Genomic DNA, 15,730 nt, shown 5'->3' with positions numbered 1-15,730 from the left:
AAAGGTAAAATAGCGAGAGAACAAAGGTTTGAGGGTGGTTACCCACCTGTATAAGAATAGCATTCTGCCGGTGCTGTGGTAAAGCTGGTTAAAACACCTGTTTCATAAAGAGGAAATCCTGGATCCGAATTCCAGCGGTACCTTTTTTTTCCTGTCTTGTTTTACAGAATATGTAATTTGGGACACTCAAAGAGGTCTTGATTTGGTTTAATGCGTTTATTCATTTCCTTTGTAGAACAACTTGTTTTTTTTTAAATCATACAGCTTGCGAAAGATGAAATGCGAGCGAATTTTTTTGTTCACCAAAAGTATGTAAATGAAAAAAAGCAAGGTGTAAGCATTTCTGTGGTGCAATCGGTTAGCGTTTTCGGCTATTAACCCCCAGGTGGGTTTTTTGATCCCACCCAGGGACGCACTTCTTCCTATAGTAAACATCATCACCGCAAAAATTTAATTGTTCCGCAAAACCTGAACTATTTTGATATTTGCAGTAGTAAACAATTGAGTACCAGAGTCAACATTACCGGGAATTTCCAATAATTACCGACAATGGCAACTTGCAAGCAGTTAGTATTCACCCATGGAATTATATGTTCCAGTGAGTGGCGGGAGAATTCACTTATGCTCCCGTTGCATCTTCAGCTAAAGTAATTTAAAAAACAATGCAAAATTGTTCGAGAACTTGACAAGCAAAAACAACAGATCGCCGGAGTTCTATTTTAATATTTTCGTATATTTTCCTTAATTTGAATATAAATGTTAACATAAACGCTGTTCAATATAATGTAATGTTGTTGTACTTTTAAAATATTTTAGCTGAGGGTGAGAGGGGGGATATTACGCCTTGCCAAACATCTAAAATAACTGTAAAAGGGGATGGCATTTTAATAAAACTGGCAATCAAAAGAAAGTTACAATTTGTATGGTATTATGCTCAATATCCCTCGATATTGAAGGTCAGATGAGGAATTTGAAGAAACTATCAAAGAAACAACGGCAATAGCAGAGAGTGTTGATTTTGAACCAGTGTTTGCACCTCAATAATCCATCAGTCTTCGCTTGACAGGCTTCCTCAAGATATTCGGTGTTCTATACAAAAAATCGACAATTAAGCGCAAATGTGACAAGAGGCAAAGTCTGCGGCAGAGGAATAAACTCCACACGATGACTGTATGTATACGTCTGTCTAATATTCGGCCCCTGCAGGGGCATCATATTCGCTGAACTGCCTGCCAGCGTGTGTACGGGCTTATACTGTAATTCAAGAATATCAATGGTCAGACGCTTACAACAGGTGTTTGTGTTTGTATTATTTAGAGAATTGAAAAAACATTTTCAAAACTACAGCTCGAATGAAATTAAAAAAAAAGTTTATTTGTCTCTTTGCTGTAACAACTGTGCCAAAACTATTCAGATACATCAGAATAGCATCTGAATGTAACTAGATTTTATTGGATTTTAGGAAATGTATTTTTGCGCATTTCTCTATACGATCAGAATACCTTCCTGTTCTCACCGTGTTTATTGTTTCTGCCTATGATATCTCGGAAAGAAAGACCCAGTATCTGTTCACCGAAATATTTCAGGAGTTTGCTGTGGTTTGAGAGGAGTGTATGAAGGTAATGAAGGAGGGAGGACACGCGCATTCCGCACGGGGAGCGCAGAACAATAAGCTGCGACTGCAGCTCTCCGAGTATTTTCTTATACAACCTCTGAGTCCGGACACAGCGTCTCCAGCCAGTGTTGAAGGTTTACAGTTCAGAAAACGGCTGTCTCGAGCAGAAACTGATCTTCCTGCTTTAGTTAAGGTTTGGTTATTGTGGGGGTTTAGCGCTTGTATCTCTCTTCTCTTACTAAACACTATCTACTGTAAAGTATATAAATAGAAGCTAAAATGCAGCTAAAATACTTCAGTAAGGCCGAGCAGATAGGAAAGTTTAATAAAAATGTTCTATGATCTATGTTCTAGTTGCCCATATTTTTTTAACTCTCTGTTCGAGCTCTGATTTAATCCTCTCGGCTCCCGCCGCAGTCACCGGGAGAGTGACTGCATTCCGTAGGGCTACAGGCTGATTTCACAGTGCCACATTTATTGAAATACAGGGGAAACCGCAAGGAAAACGATATTGTAACGCAACGGGGGCTCAGGCAGGCGCCCTTGCCGCATTAGGTCGGCCCCATCCCGACTGAGGCTCGAACCCGGGACTCCCGCGTTTCTCTGCAGCGACCCAGCCCCGTGAGATCTTTCTACAGCCCAGTAGCTGTAGTCCTGCTATCACAGGGAAGGGCGGTGACATCACCTGCTCTGGTACGCCGGCTCTTACACAGTGCCTGTCGGCCGTAAGCGTTACAATATGTTTTAATACATCTTCTTCTGGATTTATATTTCGGTCTTTCACCTTTGAATGCATACCGTGACCGTAAATCTTTACTCGATTACAGGCACCCCAAACAGTTCTTAAGGGAGAAATCGAAGCCTATTTGACTTTCTGCTGATCACATTGAAGTGTTCACGAAGCATTTCCCTGCCCATCATGTGCCCGCAAGCCGGTTTCTCCGTTTTCTTCTTTCTGTCGTTGTCAGCGAGCACAAGAAGACAGGAAAAATGCAAGAGAGGGAAAAGCTGTCAGGAGTGGGATTTGAACCCACACCTCTATTCAGAGACCAGAACACCCGAGCAATGGAAAGATAGGAGACCTTGAGTCTGGCGCCTTAGACCACTCGGCCATCCTGACGAGGTATGTAAGTTGGTGTGTTAAAAGCACCAGTAGTTCACAAAACTGAGAAAGGTTTTGCTGGAGAAGCGCCACGTTGCCTAATGTTGCCTAAACGGATCGCGGAAATCAAATATTCGGATCGATTTAGAGTGTGCTTTACAGCCTTTGTGTAATATTCTAAATTGTTTTAAAAAAGTGTGTACTGTGTACTACGTTTAGGACTAGTTAGTGTGGTAGAATATGGAGATCATCTCCAGCTCTGAGCTCAACTGCAACAACAAGTCGTGCTGAACAAAGTCGGAGTTCAGCTGAACGTTTGCTCAGTGTGGTGCTCAGGACTCAGGAGTATTGTTGTGGTTCTAATTAGCACGAACTGCAGGGGCTCTGAATCAGAACATTTCAATTTATCTGTTCAGTAAGTTAAAATGCAGGACACGTTAAAATCGGATTATTACTGTGTCTCTGTCCCGTTTGTATATAACCGAATGTTTAAAAGATACCAGTAAGGACACACAACTACTAATGCGGTACTTATTGGAAATAGTCCCAAAACAAGTACGTCCGGCAGCTGGTAGACCCCTGTAATAATTTTGCAGTGACACTTTGAAGATTTACACTCTATTTAAATATTAATTTACTAAATTTCAGTTCTCCTTTCTCACACTCCCTGGCATAACTGAACTCTCACTCTCGCATACTAAAGGCTTTACATGCATTAGCTGTGATACAGATTCTAATAAAGACAGAATGAAACTGTTTGTTTTGTGTCTCATGGTGATCCTCTTCTCGATCCAAATGAAATGTTTAATATAATCCCTCGAGAAAGAAAAGGAGTCAATTTCCGCCTGGAATGATTGATGCTCCATCAAACATTTTGTAATATCTCCGGAAGTTTATACAGTAGAATCCTGGTTTGTGGCTTAAATTCAAGGTAAACAAGACTAAGGAAACGAGTTGGAAATGATGTCGATCTGGGATTTAAATCATCCGAAACATTTCACTACATTGGGCAGTATGTGCCAGAGAGCAGCTCCTAACATCTGTTGATAGCTCAGTTGGTAGAGCAGAGGACTGTAGTTGAAACAAGAGGGAATCCTTAGGTCGCTGGCTTGACTCTGGCTTGAAGGAAGGTGCCCTTTGTGTATTTCATTAAAATAGCCGATCTTTTTTCACTCAGACTTTGATCAAAAGCTCAATAAACGACGAAGCAGAGGCTCTTGTTCCGAATTCAGCTCACGTCTGATTGTCTTGTTTTGGCCAAGATCTGATCTTTGAATTCAGGGACTACTCTGTCTGCTTTGTACAGTAATTCAAAAGTAGATACAAATGTCACATTTTTATTTTAGATATAAAGGTGTTCTCTGTTTTCAAAGGATAGGTACTTAATTGGCTTTATGATTTGAATTTGATTTTGTATCGTTGTATTATTAAGTTTGTGCTTTTTGTGTTTTTAACATATTGTGAACTTATTTTTGAAACAAATGCTTACAAAGGCAGACATGGCACACAACAGGTCAGTGGAGTTGCCATGGGCACCAGAATGGGACCCAGCTATGCCAACATTTTTGTCGGCTGGGTAGAAGAATGCTTCTTCGCTTCCTACACTGGCTATGTCCCTGACCTCTACAAACGATATATTGATGACTGCGTCGGTGCCGCCACATGCTCCAACGATCAGCTTGAATTCTTCCTGCACCATTTTACCAACTTCCACCCGTCCCTCAAATATACGGTTAACATATCTTCCACCACTCTTCCGTTTCTAGACATCCACTTGTCTATCAACTACCCCCGACTGTCCACTTCAGTTTATTACAAACCCACGGATTCACACAGCTACCTCCTGTACAGCTCATTTCACCCCAACCACACTAAAAACTCTCTTCCCTTTTCACAGTTCCTTAGGTTACGACGATTATGCAGCGACGACATCGACTTCGAAAACCAAGCCCTCGAAATGTACTCATTTTTCATCAACAGAGGATACCCCAGCAGTGTGATTGACAGGGCCCTTGCCCGAGCCAAAAATACCCCCCGGACCATCAACCCGATCAGGAACTCCCGCCGTAACAGCCGCATTCCTTTGGTGCTTCCTTACCACCCTAACACACTTCCTATCCCCAGGACCATTAACCAGAACTTTTCCATCCTACAGGATGATCCCTCCATTGGGGCCCTCTTTTCTGATCGCCCTATCATCTCATATCGCCGACCACCTAATCTGCGCAACCTCCTTGTTCACAGCTCCCTTGACCGCCCTCAGCAACCATCCACACCAGGCACCTTCCCTTGCAACAGAGCTCGCTGTATCACCTGCAAGTACACAGCCACCACCACACTCATTCAAGGCCCCTCAGGACAATTCCGGATCACCCAGACAGCATCTTGTACCTCCAGCAACCTTATTTACTGTATCTCTTGCAGTAAATGCCCAGCCATCTACATTGGGGAAACAGGAAGGAGACTCGGAGACCGCTTCAGAGAACACGTCAGGGCTGTGAAGATTAAAGATCTCTCCAAACCCATTGTTTCTCATTTCACCTCTGACGGCCACGACCACTCTAATCTCTCCGTCTGTGTTCTCAAAGACGGTTTTCCGAACTCATACATCAGAAAGACCACCGAAACTAAAATTATTCTGCAGCTAGGATCACACATTCTCCCTTCCCTTAACGACAGATTACTGTTCTTTTAAATTTTCTCCATTCATAGGAAGTTTCATTTCACACCTCTCTGCACCCATTCTGACTTCACACCTCTTGATTGGCCTCTCTTTCTGTCCCCTGCTCCCGCCTCTCACTCCTCCTCCCTCTCAACCTTTGTTCTCCTGCTACTTTACCTTTGCCTACTGCCCTGTCTCTCTCACACCTGAAGAAGGCTCCACGGCCGAAACGTTGTGTTCTCTTTCTTCTTTTTTTCAGCATGGAACAAACCTATTACTTGTTCCGTGGCACACATCTGTTTATACCAGCGGTGAATTGTATATTTGTATTAAGTAGAAGCTACTGCGCACTTCTGGGAGTATAACAGGTTCGATATAAAGTGGCAAAAATATAAAAGGGGAAAATACCCCAGACTGGGTGTAAAGGCCTCGTTGTGACTGTTGTTTTATTGTTGAATACGGCATACTGTGCACGAAATGTTGCAGAAACACAATCTGATAGTTAAATAATTAGTATGAGGCCCCGGATCCAAATATTAAGTTCTGATTTTTTAAAGTGATATCTTCCCTTCCTCTGGTAGAAGTAACACGATGTGAGCAATTGTTTTTTGTTCTTTTTTTTTTCACGTTGCGATCCAAAAAGCCTCATATGCACAGTCTGACAGCAACCAAACCAGAATGGATTCTGCTGGGAGCCGGACTGAGCTCATTCTTGCTCCCTGTGCTGAAAACAGAATTAGCTCTTCCTCGAACATCGTCTACAGCTGCTGGATGGTACTCTACGTCCTGCTGCTCCAGCAATTATTTTGATGAAAGACAGATCACTTGTGCGCTTTTAACCTTCTCGCAGCTACAGGCGAGACTGAAGCTGGCGATATAAAGGCACGCGCTGGTACACCTTCTCTAACTTTCACAATCGCGATAAACATTTTTTTAAGACCTTTGAAAAACTAGATATAGATATAGATAAAACTAGATAAAAAACATGAGCTTTATCGGTTTTTACATTAATCGATTTTGAATCAAATTTGATCTTTTTACATTGCATTTTACGTTGAAATGTAGCATGCATACCTAATCCACCAACGGACAGAGCAATATTTTACGTTGCCTTCCAGAGCTTCCAACGTGTGATGGATTTGTATGGGTGTCTGTATGATACCACAACAGCACTGGCGCAGGTGCAAAATCCACTTTCACACAACTTTTTCAGTGTCTTCTCTCTCAAATGGACCGAAGCACAGGAGCCAATATTAGAGAAAATGACAGGTGTTTAAACAGAGGATGTCCTAATGTCTGGGACAACGCATTGTGATTTTGTATAAACGCAAATGGTTTCTCATTTAAAAGCCAACAATATTCTTTTTCTCCCTGGCGCTAATAAGCTACCACACATGCGAGCTGTTGTGTGAAAGAAAATTCATATGTCCATAGGAAGGCAGAATCAAATCCAGAACTGTGTTGGTGATATCGATAAACAGGGCTCATGTTCACAACAAAACTTTACTGTATAAAAAGTTAAAATTCGTAAATATATTTTTTTTATTATGCAAAGTTTCTGTTAAACCATTCATGAAGGATTTTTAGACAAAAAAACACACCATTATATGAGAAAATATATTTACTATATCTGCATTTAACTCACTTTTTAACAATTTCAATTTCAAGGCCGATATAAATTGTTGCCCTGCTTTTTTGTCATAAATACACAAGCTTGTTATGTCTTGTGTCAGAAATAAACTGCATGAAATTTGCTAAAGCAACAAAAAGTAAGCGCCACAAAGAAGACAGACATTTGCGTTTATAGTGCAATGTTATCTCGAGCCTTTAAAATTACTTTAAATGCAATTTGTTTTTCTCTATGGCTCTAAGGCTTTGTCATTTACTGTAGTTATTCAGGAGAACATTATGTTAATCGTATAGATGAAACGTTTAATATATTCAGGTGGGTAGCTACGTCAGCATGCATATCTGCAAAGGAACAAGTAATATTGTAGGTTTATTCCATGCTGAAAAGAGAAGAGAGAAAACAAACCTGAAGAAGGTTTCACAGCTGAAACGTTGTGTTTTCTCTCTTCTCTTTTCAGCATGGAATAAACCTATTACTTGTTCCTTTAATATATTGTTTGGTTTAACTCAAAATGTTTTACTACTACAAGAGAGAATTGTAGTATGGAGGATGAGACAAATTTATGATTTATTGGAAGAAAATGTTTTTTCTTTGCATTCGAAATGAATCGAAACTTTAGCGCGACACACAAACCCTTTGTCATTTTTAAAGATATAATATTTTTAAACAGACAGTATAGAAAACGTCTTTTTTTACTAAGCAATTTTGGCCGGGGGTGATGCATTACTAGTAGTGGCGCTGAGGTCACTATGGTGCAGTTGAGCACCGTAATATTAGGGCCAGTGACGTACAGTAATGTATAACGCATCTGACTGTCTGAAGATCAGCTCCTGCTCTGAGCTCAATAGCAATGCAAAACTGTGCGAAACAAAGCTGGCGAGCAGCTGATCTTGTGCTCAGTAGTCAGTACGGTGCTGAGGGTTCAGTTCTGGCGTTGTTCTAATTAGCACGAACTGCAACGGCTCTGAATCTGACCATTTCTATGGAAGCCCGTTTCCGCCAGGGAGTAAAAATAAAAACGCGCTATGGTATCTCAGAATTCCGACTTAGTAACTGAGAATTGCGACTTAAAAACTCAGAATTCCGACTTTATATCTCGTAATTGCGACTTTATATCTCACATTTGGGACTTCGAAATAACCCATATTTCATTGTCTGTCCTTTTGTTATTGTAACAGATTCGGGTTCCAGGGCTTGTGCCCTCGCCGCTCCCACCCTAGTTCGTGCCTCACTGCATTGGGTCGAACCCAGGCCTTGCCAGCTGAGCTAAAGAAGAGTTTCTTTTTTAAGTAAAAAAGGACATACAACGGAAATATTTAAAAAGTATAAGTTTCAGCTTTTATAATTGTGAATTATTCTGGATGTGAAGTGTCTATTTCTGTATCTTATTTCATATTCTGTCTTCGTTTTTGTATTCCTGGTGTTTAAATAAAAAAAGAATTTAAAAGCCCACCGTCCACTATTCCATCCGTGTACTATGGAAGCCTCACTACCGGAAATGGGATTCCATAAAAATTAGTGTAATTAATTTGATTTTTATCAGGGCACTGTACAAGACAAGTCTTCAGGCCTATAGATCCTATGATCTTGTACGATTCATCAATATAGTGTAACGGAACGGCCGACATACAATTTGTAGTTCAGGTGGGTAGCTGCGTCAGCATGCGTGGGCTGCAAAGGAACAAGTAATAGGTTTATTCCATGCTGAAAAAAAAGAAGAAAGAAAATATGTATCGGCCGAAACGTACCATTAAACTTTACATTAACAATACCAGCCAACGATACATTATCATTTCACACCGGTTCTACAGGAATCTACAGCAGAGCCCTGAGTTGACTCCCAGAGTCCCACTGAGCCCATAGAATTCCACATCACCCATCACTCCTGCACACAGTCTGCTGAGAGCGCCTGTCCATAAACTACTGGATTGAGAATGGGATCAAATAATTCCCCATTTTCTTAATTCTACATCGAAGGACTGTTAAAGGTCTATTTGAAGGCATTGATTCGTATTCTTAAACCAGATGAACGCCTGGAATAAGTTAATATTACTTATAAATAGTCGTGCTATAATACTCCAGTTGAAGGCACGCTTCTAGCTTTGTGGTACTCTGGTGCGTCACGAATTTATGTTTGAATTTCTGTGGACGAAGTACTATAGGTGTACCCTCGCTCACTTTCTTTAGCGACAGTCATTGCTCTTCATCTGAGTGATGTATTTGCCTGTTTTTCAGTTCACTTCCCTTCAAGGAATATTCACCTCAGAGCTCTCTTTTGCAGACTGCAGGCGCTATGTTTGTTAACAGGTGTTATAGTGATGACATCTTTCTGTATGATCAGGACAGGAGCTGCAGGTCCACTGTGTTGTGGCTGCAGTACAATTTTAGCTTATTATTATAATACTTTTTAACAGCGACAGATTCTTAAGATCACGAGGTGTTTACGATATTATTTCAGTATTAAGCTGTTACTACATTCGTAACTGTCCCATAGGATTCAGTGTTCCATTTGTTTGGTACTAAACTGCTTAGTCTAAGGAATTGTACTTAGTCCTGTCCTGTAGTGTCCTCTAGAGAGCAGCAGCTGTTTCCTTGGGCTCATTGCAATTGGGAACATTGTGATTACTGAGCAGGGGACTAAAGTCAGCAGACAAGCGCGTTGCAAATCGGTATTAATCTGGCGTACAGAGCTGCATGCTAATCTCTGGATCATCTCCAGTTAATGTGATGCTGTTCTTACCTTGCAATTGACCCAATCTGACTACTGGCACCAACACCCCTGTTATTACAAATAAACTTTTTATGTACATACAGTGATACATAAGTTTGGTGGAGAGGTTTGGCAGCCCATATTCAGTCAAAGGTGTGTGTGCAGATCACTGTGATATACAGGCATCAACAAACTGACAAATACAATATTAAATGTTTAACTGATAAAACCCAAATGAACCAAACCTGAATAAATTAGTGGTGGAAAGGAGTCTTTTTATATAGCAAAAGGTCTCTGAGCCTTTGGTAAGAACGATGGGTATATAACCCATTGTCCTCAATATTAGAAATGAATCCTTGAGCACTGCCTTTGTACCAACGGTCCTCAAAAGTGCTGCCATTACCCCCTTCCCATAAAAGCCTTACATTAACCTTGCTTGCATAAACTGTAGAACATGCCTTCACATTTCAGTTGCACCTCAGTAGCAGTTTAATCTATTATCACTCTACTCCTTCATAACCTTCGCTCTTTTAATTCTGGTCTCCTAACTGTCCCCCAAGCCCGTCTACACTGTATGGGTGACAGGGCCTTCTCCTGTTATGCCACCACACTCTGGAACTCTCTGCCCAAGGATAGCAGAGTCACCTTCCCTAAACTCCTTCAAATTCAGACTCAACACCTTGTTCTGTAGAAGAGCCTTTACTGAACTGGTTCCATTCTTTACCACTCTGCTTCTACTTTTCTTAGTACCACCATCCATGGTCTCCTCTGTCTATTGGAATTGTTTTATCCTGTGTATTCTTATTATAATTATGTCAAGTGCTTTGAGAAGCCACCTTTGGAACCATTATATAAAATAGTTTATCCTAAATCCTTGAAGCTTTAATAGGGCAGTGCAGTAGGGCTAAAAATTGACTGTGTTAGTGGGCCAGCAAGATTTGTGCAAATTATAGGTAGTCACAAAGGAAGACTAGGATTCACTTGAAATTCATGACATGGGACACTGAAACAGTGGAGAGGCTTTGTATAGTAAAGGTTCAGTCTCAATCTACACAGTCTGTATTGCTAGTAGAGGTGGTTGTGAACACCTGTCTTCCCAGTCAAGTACTGGGATCTCCAGTCTCGATCCTAATATTTCTCATGACTGTCCACTACCACTGCTATGAAACCAACACCCATAAGACAAGACCTCCGAGATTCTAACTGTACCATTATTCATGGATGTTCACGCACCAGTATTGTTCCTCTGCTAAGGAAGGGAAGGCCTACTTTACACCAAGCCCCTGTTGACAATTCCTTCCTTGTGTTTCTTTTAGTCAGTTTGTGCAGCCTAGAATAGGACACCAGATCTCACTCTTACTGGGCACTACAGTAGCAACTCACACTCCATTAGCACCACCCCTCTCAGAAATGGGAGGATTTCCAGTATATTGAACACCTCTGTCTCTCCCACAGTAAAAAAAGTCACACTGCCCTGCCCAAGGAATAGCGCGGCCATCTTCCCCCAGTACAATGCTTTATTACTCCAGCCATTTTCAGTCCTCATTGGCAGCAAGACAGGAACCATTCTTGATAGGGGAACCCCCACAAATACTTCCATTTATTAATAGGTCTCACTTCCCTTGAATTCCTCCACCCCATTCAAACCTATAAGCCATAAAGAAACAGGGGCAGGCAGAAGGGTCTTTCACAGCTTTATTGAGATGTTGCCATTACAAGGCAAGTGGAGGCAGGAGAGTCACAAGGGCCAGGCTGGAGCGTTCATTCAGGCACCTGGGGAGGAAGAAGGAGAACAATCCAGCTGAACTGCAGGACGCCCACCCCTACAGGAGCTCCTCCTGCCAGACCCTACCTGTTCACTGGCCAACATCTCCAAAGTCCTCTGCTCCCTCCACATCCTCACTGGTGCTCTCAGCATCTTCACTGGAGCTCTGAGGGTCTCCCTCCTCATCCTCAGTCCAGTCAGCTCCCACATCCAGAGGACCCTCTGCTGGTGCCACAGCCACCCGACTGCTGGTCACCAGGCTCCTGGTACCTGTGGACAAGCAGCACCCAGGAGTGAGGGATCCGCTATACCCAGAGTCCCACAGTGATGCTACTCATCTAAACAGTCCCTTTGTCCAGCATGGGATCATTCCTCAGTTGTCCAAGCATGGTTGTCTCTTGGGCAGAGATGCATCCACAAGGGATAGAGAACCAGACCCACCTTCATTCCGGCTGCCAGCACACCTGGACTCACAGCAGGCACAGACCTCATGGTCACCATACAGCTCCTCCCACCTGGAGGAGAGGAGGACAGGTGAGGCCTCCACCTGGCATGTCCCAGAGCACCCTCAGCAGGCTCCTTGTAGAAGTACCTCTTCGCATCCCTGTTGTAGGTACAGGACTTGGTCCCTGGTGTTGCTTTAGCAGGAGCCACAGCCATGACACAGTGCATGTACAGCTCAGTCACTTCATGCTGCAAGAGGGAAAGTCACAGCATTAAGGGATCAAGGCCAATAGAGGGACAGAGAAGGACCTTCTGCCATCTGTGAAGTCAAGCTGGCAGCTCTAGGCACTACAGCTGCCACAGTCGGGTTCACATCTAGATGGATGGAAAAGCAGACCATGGATCAGTAGAGCAGGAAGGCTGAGCTGCCTTTGAGAGCAGTACCTTCCTGGACAACTTCTTGTGGAAGAGGAAGGCATCAATTGTGAAGCGGAGCACATCCTTCTGCTTGGAGGGGACAAACCTGGACAGGCAGCCATCTGCCTTGCTGTCCACCATGCACCTGGGGACAAGGACAAGGATGAACCCCTGCAGGCTCTCGGGGCTCCTGCCCACCTCTCCTCCCAGAAGGGGCCATACCCCAAGTTGTCGATCACAGGGAAACGGGGCTGGGAGTGCTGGTCCGGTTTCTCCGTTACATAACACGAGTGGATGTACAGCCTCTGCGCCGCTGTGGCAAAGTAGGCAGTGGCCTGGAAGTACATGGGCTGACCAAGGAAATACTCATCCTTGGGAGAGAGCCGGACCCAGCGGGCTGGAGAGAGAGAGAGGCAGCATTACAACTGCACACAGCACCCCCTGCAGGCAGGAGGAGCCACTTGCTCAAGGAGCTTACAGTTGGTGGTGAGCAGGACAAAGCTGTGCTTGTTCTTCAGGTCCTTGAAGAAGGTCCTTCTCCTGGCCCACGTGGGGACATAGCCAACCTTGTAGGAGTAGTGGAACCTGCAGGACAGAGGGGATGAGGGGCTTCTGGACACTTTCCCCAGCAGCTTCTCAGCAGCAGCAGAGCCCTGCCTACCTGTTGTAGGAGCACTTGACCGGCACAGAGAAGGGAATGAAGCGATGCACAGGTGCACTGGAGGAGGGAGGGGCATAGCGGAGAGTGTTGGAGTACACCAGGCGGCCCTGGACAACCTGCAGGGTCACAGAGGAAGGGATATTCCCAGGCAAGGCAACCCCGCCACTAGCCCTACAGCTCACATCGATACACTGCCTGTAGATGAAGACCCGCTTACCGATCGCTCGGTGCTGCACTCGTGAAGCCCGTAGATGAAGTAGAAGTAACTGCGTGTGGTTCTGCTGACGCTGCAGTTGCCCAGGGTCACCTCCGATGGCCGACAGCTGAAGCCGAACAGGAGCTGACTGACCCTCACGTACATCCTGCTGGAGTCGCACCACACGGCCACTCCTTGGGTGCCCCCGATGGCCGGGAGAGCCGGCTGCCGCCCTCGCTGGGGAGGAAACAGGACGCTCTTGATGTAGGCGGGTAAGGGGCGGCTGCCGGCTTCGGGCTTCATCTTCTCCTTGTCGAAGTAGGGCGAGTACGCGTCTCTGGACACGGGAAGGCGGCGAAAGTCGGGAGCCAAGGACTGCGAGTCGTTCTCGCTTGCAGATAGGTCTTCGGAGGGCGCATCTGCCAGGCTCAAGTCCTCCGACTGGGCTGCGTCTTCAGTAGCCGGGAAGTCGGCCTGGAGCGCTAATTCCCGAGAGTCCCAGCCAGCCGGCCCGGCGGAGATCAGTGCGGGAAGCCCGGCCCCTGCGCACAGGCACAGCACAAAGAGAAACGAGCGCATTGCCAAGTTGACGTCCCACTAAACTGCTACAGAAGTAAGACAAATAAACCACCAAACTGTGTTGAAGCACGAGAGCATAAAGTGTGAATGCGGTGACTAGGTTTTTATACTGGCAGGACCTGCTACCACACACATGGTCACACTACCGCTCAATCAACACAATCAATTACACACAGAGACCCGGATTGTTCTCAGCGTCTAATTAGAACCTGCTTCCAGTCTGAGGCGGGACTCCGTGAAGCCGCCTGAACACTTTCCCGTGTGTATCTGAGCTCAGCGGAGGAGTTCCACGCAATTTAGACAGAATTAAATCACCCACACGTGTAAAATTTGCTCAGATTAATTTATTGTTCAATTAGTTTCTAATTTCCGAGGACAGTGTGTTAAACTCGCTGCCAGACAGAGTACGGAACATGTGACACGTCCGTCCACACTTTCCTTTATCGAGGGGGCTGTTCTATCAACATGTACCGCAATGAAAATAATTTTACTATTTTTCATGTGTAATTGCATGTCATATTAAAATGTGTAATACAAGCATTTCTTTGCTTCCCAGTAAAGAAATACGGATCAGCATTTGACATGATCTGATAATAATTTGTCTGATTTTCCAGAGATTGCTTTTGCTTCGCAGCACTGAGAACCAATGGAAGCCCGTTTCCGCCAGGGAGTAAAAAAAACGCACTATGGTATCTCAGAATTGTGACTTAGAATATCAGAATTGCGACCTAAAAACTCAGAATTTTGACTTTATATCTCACATTTGCGACTTCGAAATAGCCCATATGTCATTGTCCTTTTGTTATTGTAACGGATTCTTGTGCCCTCCCGCTCCCACCGTACTTCGTGCCTCACTGTATTGGCTCGAACCCAGGCCTTGCTAGCCGAGCTAAAGAAGAGTTTCTTTTATAAGTAAAAAAGGACATACAATGGAAATATGTAAAAAGTACAAGTTTCAGATTTTATAATTGTGAATTCCTCTGGATGTGAAGTGTCTATTTCTGTATCTTATTTCATATTCTGTCTCCGTTTTTGTATTTCTGGTGTTTCAATATTTTTTTAAAAAAAAGCCCACCGTCCACTATTCCATCCGGGTACTATGGAAGCCTCACTGGCGGAAATGGGATTCCATAAAAAATAATGTAATTAATTTGATTTTTATCAGGGCACTGTACAAGACAAGTCATCAGGCCTATAGATCCTATGATCTTGTACGATTCATCAATATAGTGTAACGGAACGGCCGACATACAATTTGTAGTTCAGGTGGGTAGCTGCGTCAGCATGCGTGGGCTGCAAAGGAACAAGTAATAGGTTTATTCCATGCTGAAAAAAAGAAGAAAGAAAACACGTTTCGGCTGAAACGTTGTGTTTTCTTTCTTCTTTTTTTTCAGCATGGAATAAACCTATTACTTGTTCCTTTGCGACATACAATTTGTACGATCTGGTTGCAGTGATGACGGCACCGCCCTCCCCTGCGCATAACAGGGATGCTGGCCGCTGCGGCTAAAGAAAGTGTTCTTTAGCTCAGCTGGCAAGACCTGGGTTCGAGCCAATGCAGTGAGCCACGAACTAGAATAGGAGCAGCGAGGGTACAAGTCCTAGAACCCGAATCCGTCACAATAACGAAATGACAGACAATTAAATATGGGCTATTTCGAAGTTGCAAATGTGAGATATAAAGTCGGAGTTGTGAGTTCCTAAGTCGCAATTCTGAGTTACTTAGTCGGAATTCTGCGATACCATAGCACGTTTTTTTGTAACTCCCTGGCGGAAACGGGCTTTCATACATTTCAATTAGTCTGATCAGTGTAGGACAAGTTAATGTAGAATCATTACTATGTCTGTCTCTTGTTTGTATATAAATGAATGTCTTTGACAACTTAATGTTAGCTTTTAATTTAGTTTTACGATGTAGGTCATGCCTTAACATATACACGAGCATACGC

At 43.7% G+C, this 15,730-nt stretch overlaps 2 protein-coding genes and 1 non-coding gene across 3 annotated transcripts in view; all 3 read right to left on the bottom strand.

Annotated features, from left to right (window-relative positions):
• The window catches only part of LOC148825446 (scavenger receptor cysteine-rich type 1 protein M130-like), a 305,154-nt gene that overhangs the window by 265,400 nt on the left and 24,024 nt on the right, over positions 1-15,730 (bottom strand). The window lies entirely within an intron of this gene.
• On the bottom strand, positions 2,625-2,735 carry trnal-caa (transfer RNA leucine (anticodon CAA)). Its single transcript has 2 exons — positions 2,698-2,735; positions 2,625-2,670 (listed from the first exon to the last, which is right to left on the bottom strand). It is a non-coding gene; the product is annotated as a tRNA-Leu (tRNA).
• On the bottom strand, positions 11,576-13,781 carry LOC148825448 (zona pellucida sperm-binding protein 3-like). The gene is made up of 8 exons (XM_088926134.1): positions 13,224-13,781; positions 13,007-13,122; positions 12,824-12,930; positions 12,568-12,742; positions 12,373-12,490; positions 12,077-12,177; positions 11,926-11,999; positions 11,576-11,754 (listed from the first exon to the last, which is right to left on the bottom strand). Exons 1-8 carry the CDS (start codon positions 13,779-13,781, stop codon positions 11,576-11,578), a joined length of 1,428 nt encoding a protein of 475 aa, XP_088782260.1.

This window comes from Atractosteus spatula, chromosome 10, assembly GCF_055471065.1.
Source record: "Atractosteus spatula isolate fAtrSpa1 chromosome 10, fAtrSpa1.hap1, whole genome shotgun sequence".
In the NCBI taxonomy this organism is placed as follows: Eukaryota; Metazoa; Chordata; class Actinopteri; order Semionotiformes; family Lepisosteidae; genus Atractosteus; species Atractosteus spatula.
The sequence above is the reverse complement of the archived record's forward strand: the minus strand, read 5'-3'. Positions and strand labels throughout refer to the sequence as shown.

Coding starts and splice junctions, on each gene's coding strand:
- LOC148825448 (XM_088926134.1), bottom strand. CDS start 13,781: ATGCGCTCGTTTCTCTTTGTGCTGTGCCTGTGCGCAGGGGCCGGGCTT. Junction 12,491..12,567: donor CCTGTGATCGACAACTTGGG/GTATGGCCCCTT, acceptor CCTTGTCCCCAG/GTGCATGGTGGACAGCAAGG. Junction 12,000..12,076: donor TACAACAGGGATGCGAAGAG/GTACTTCTACAA, acceptor CCTCTCCTCCAG/GTGGGAGGAGCTGTATGGTG.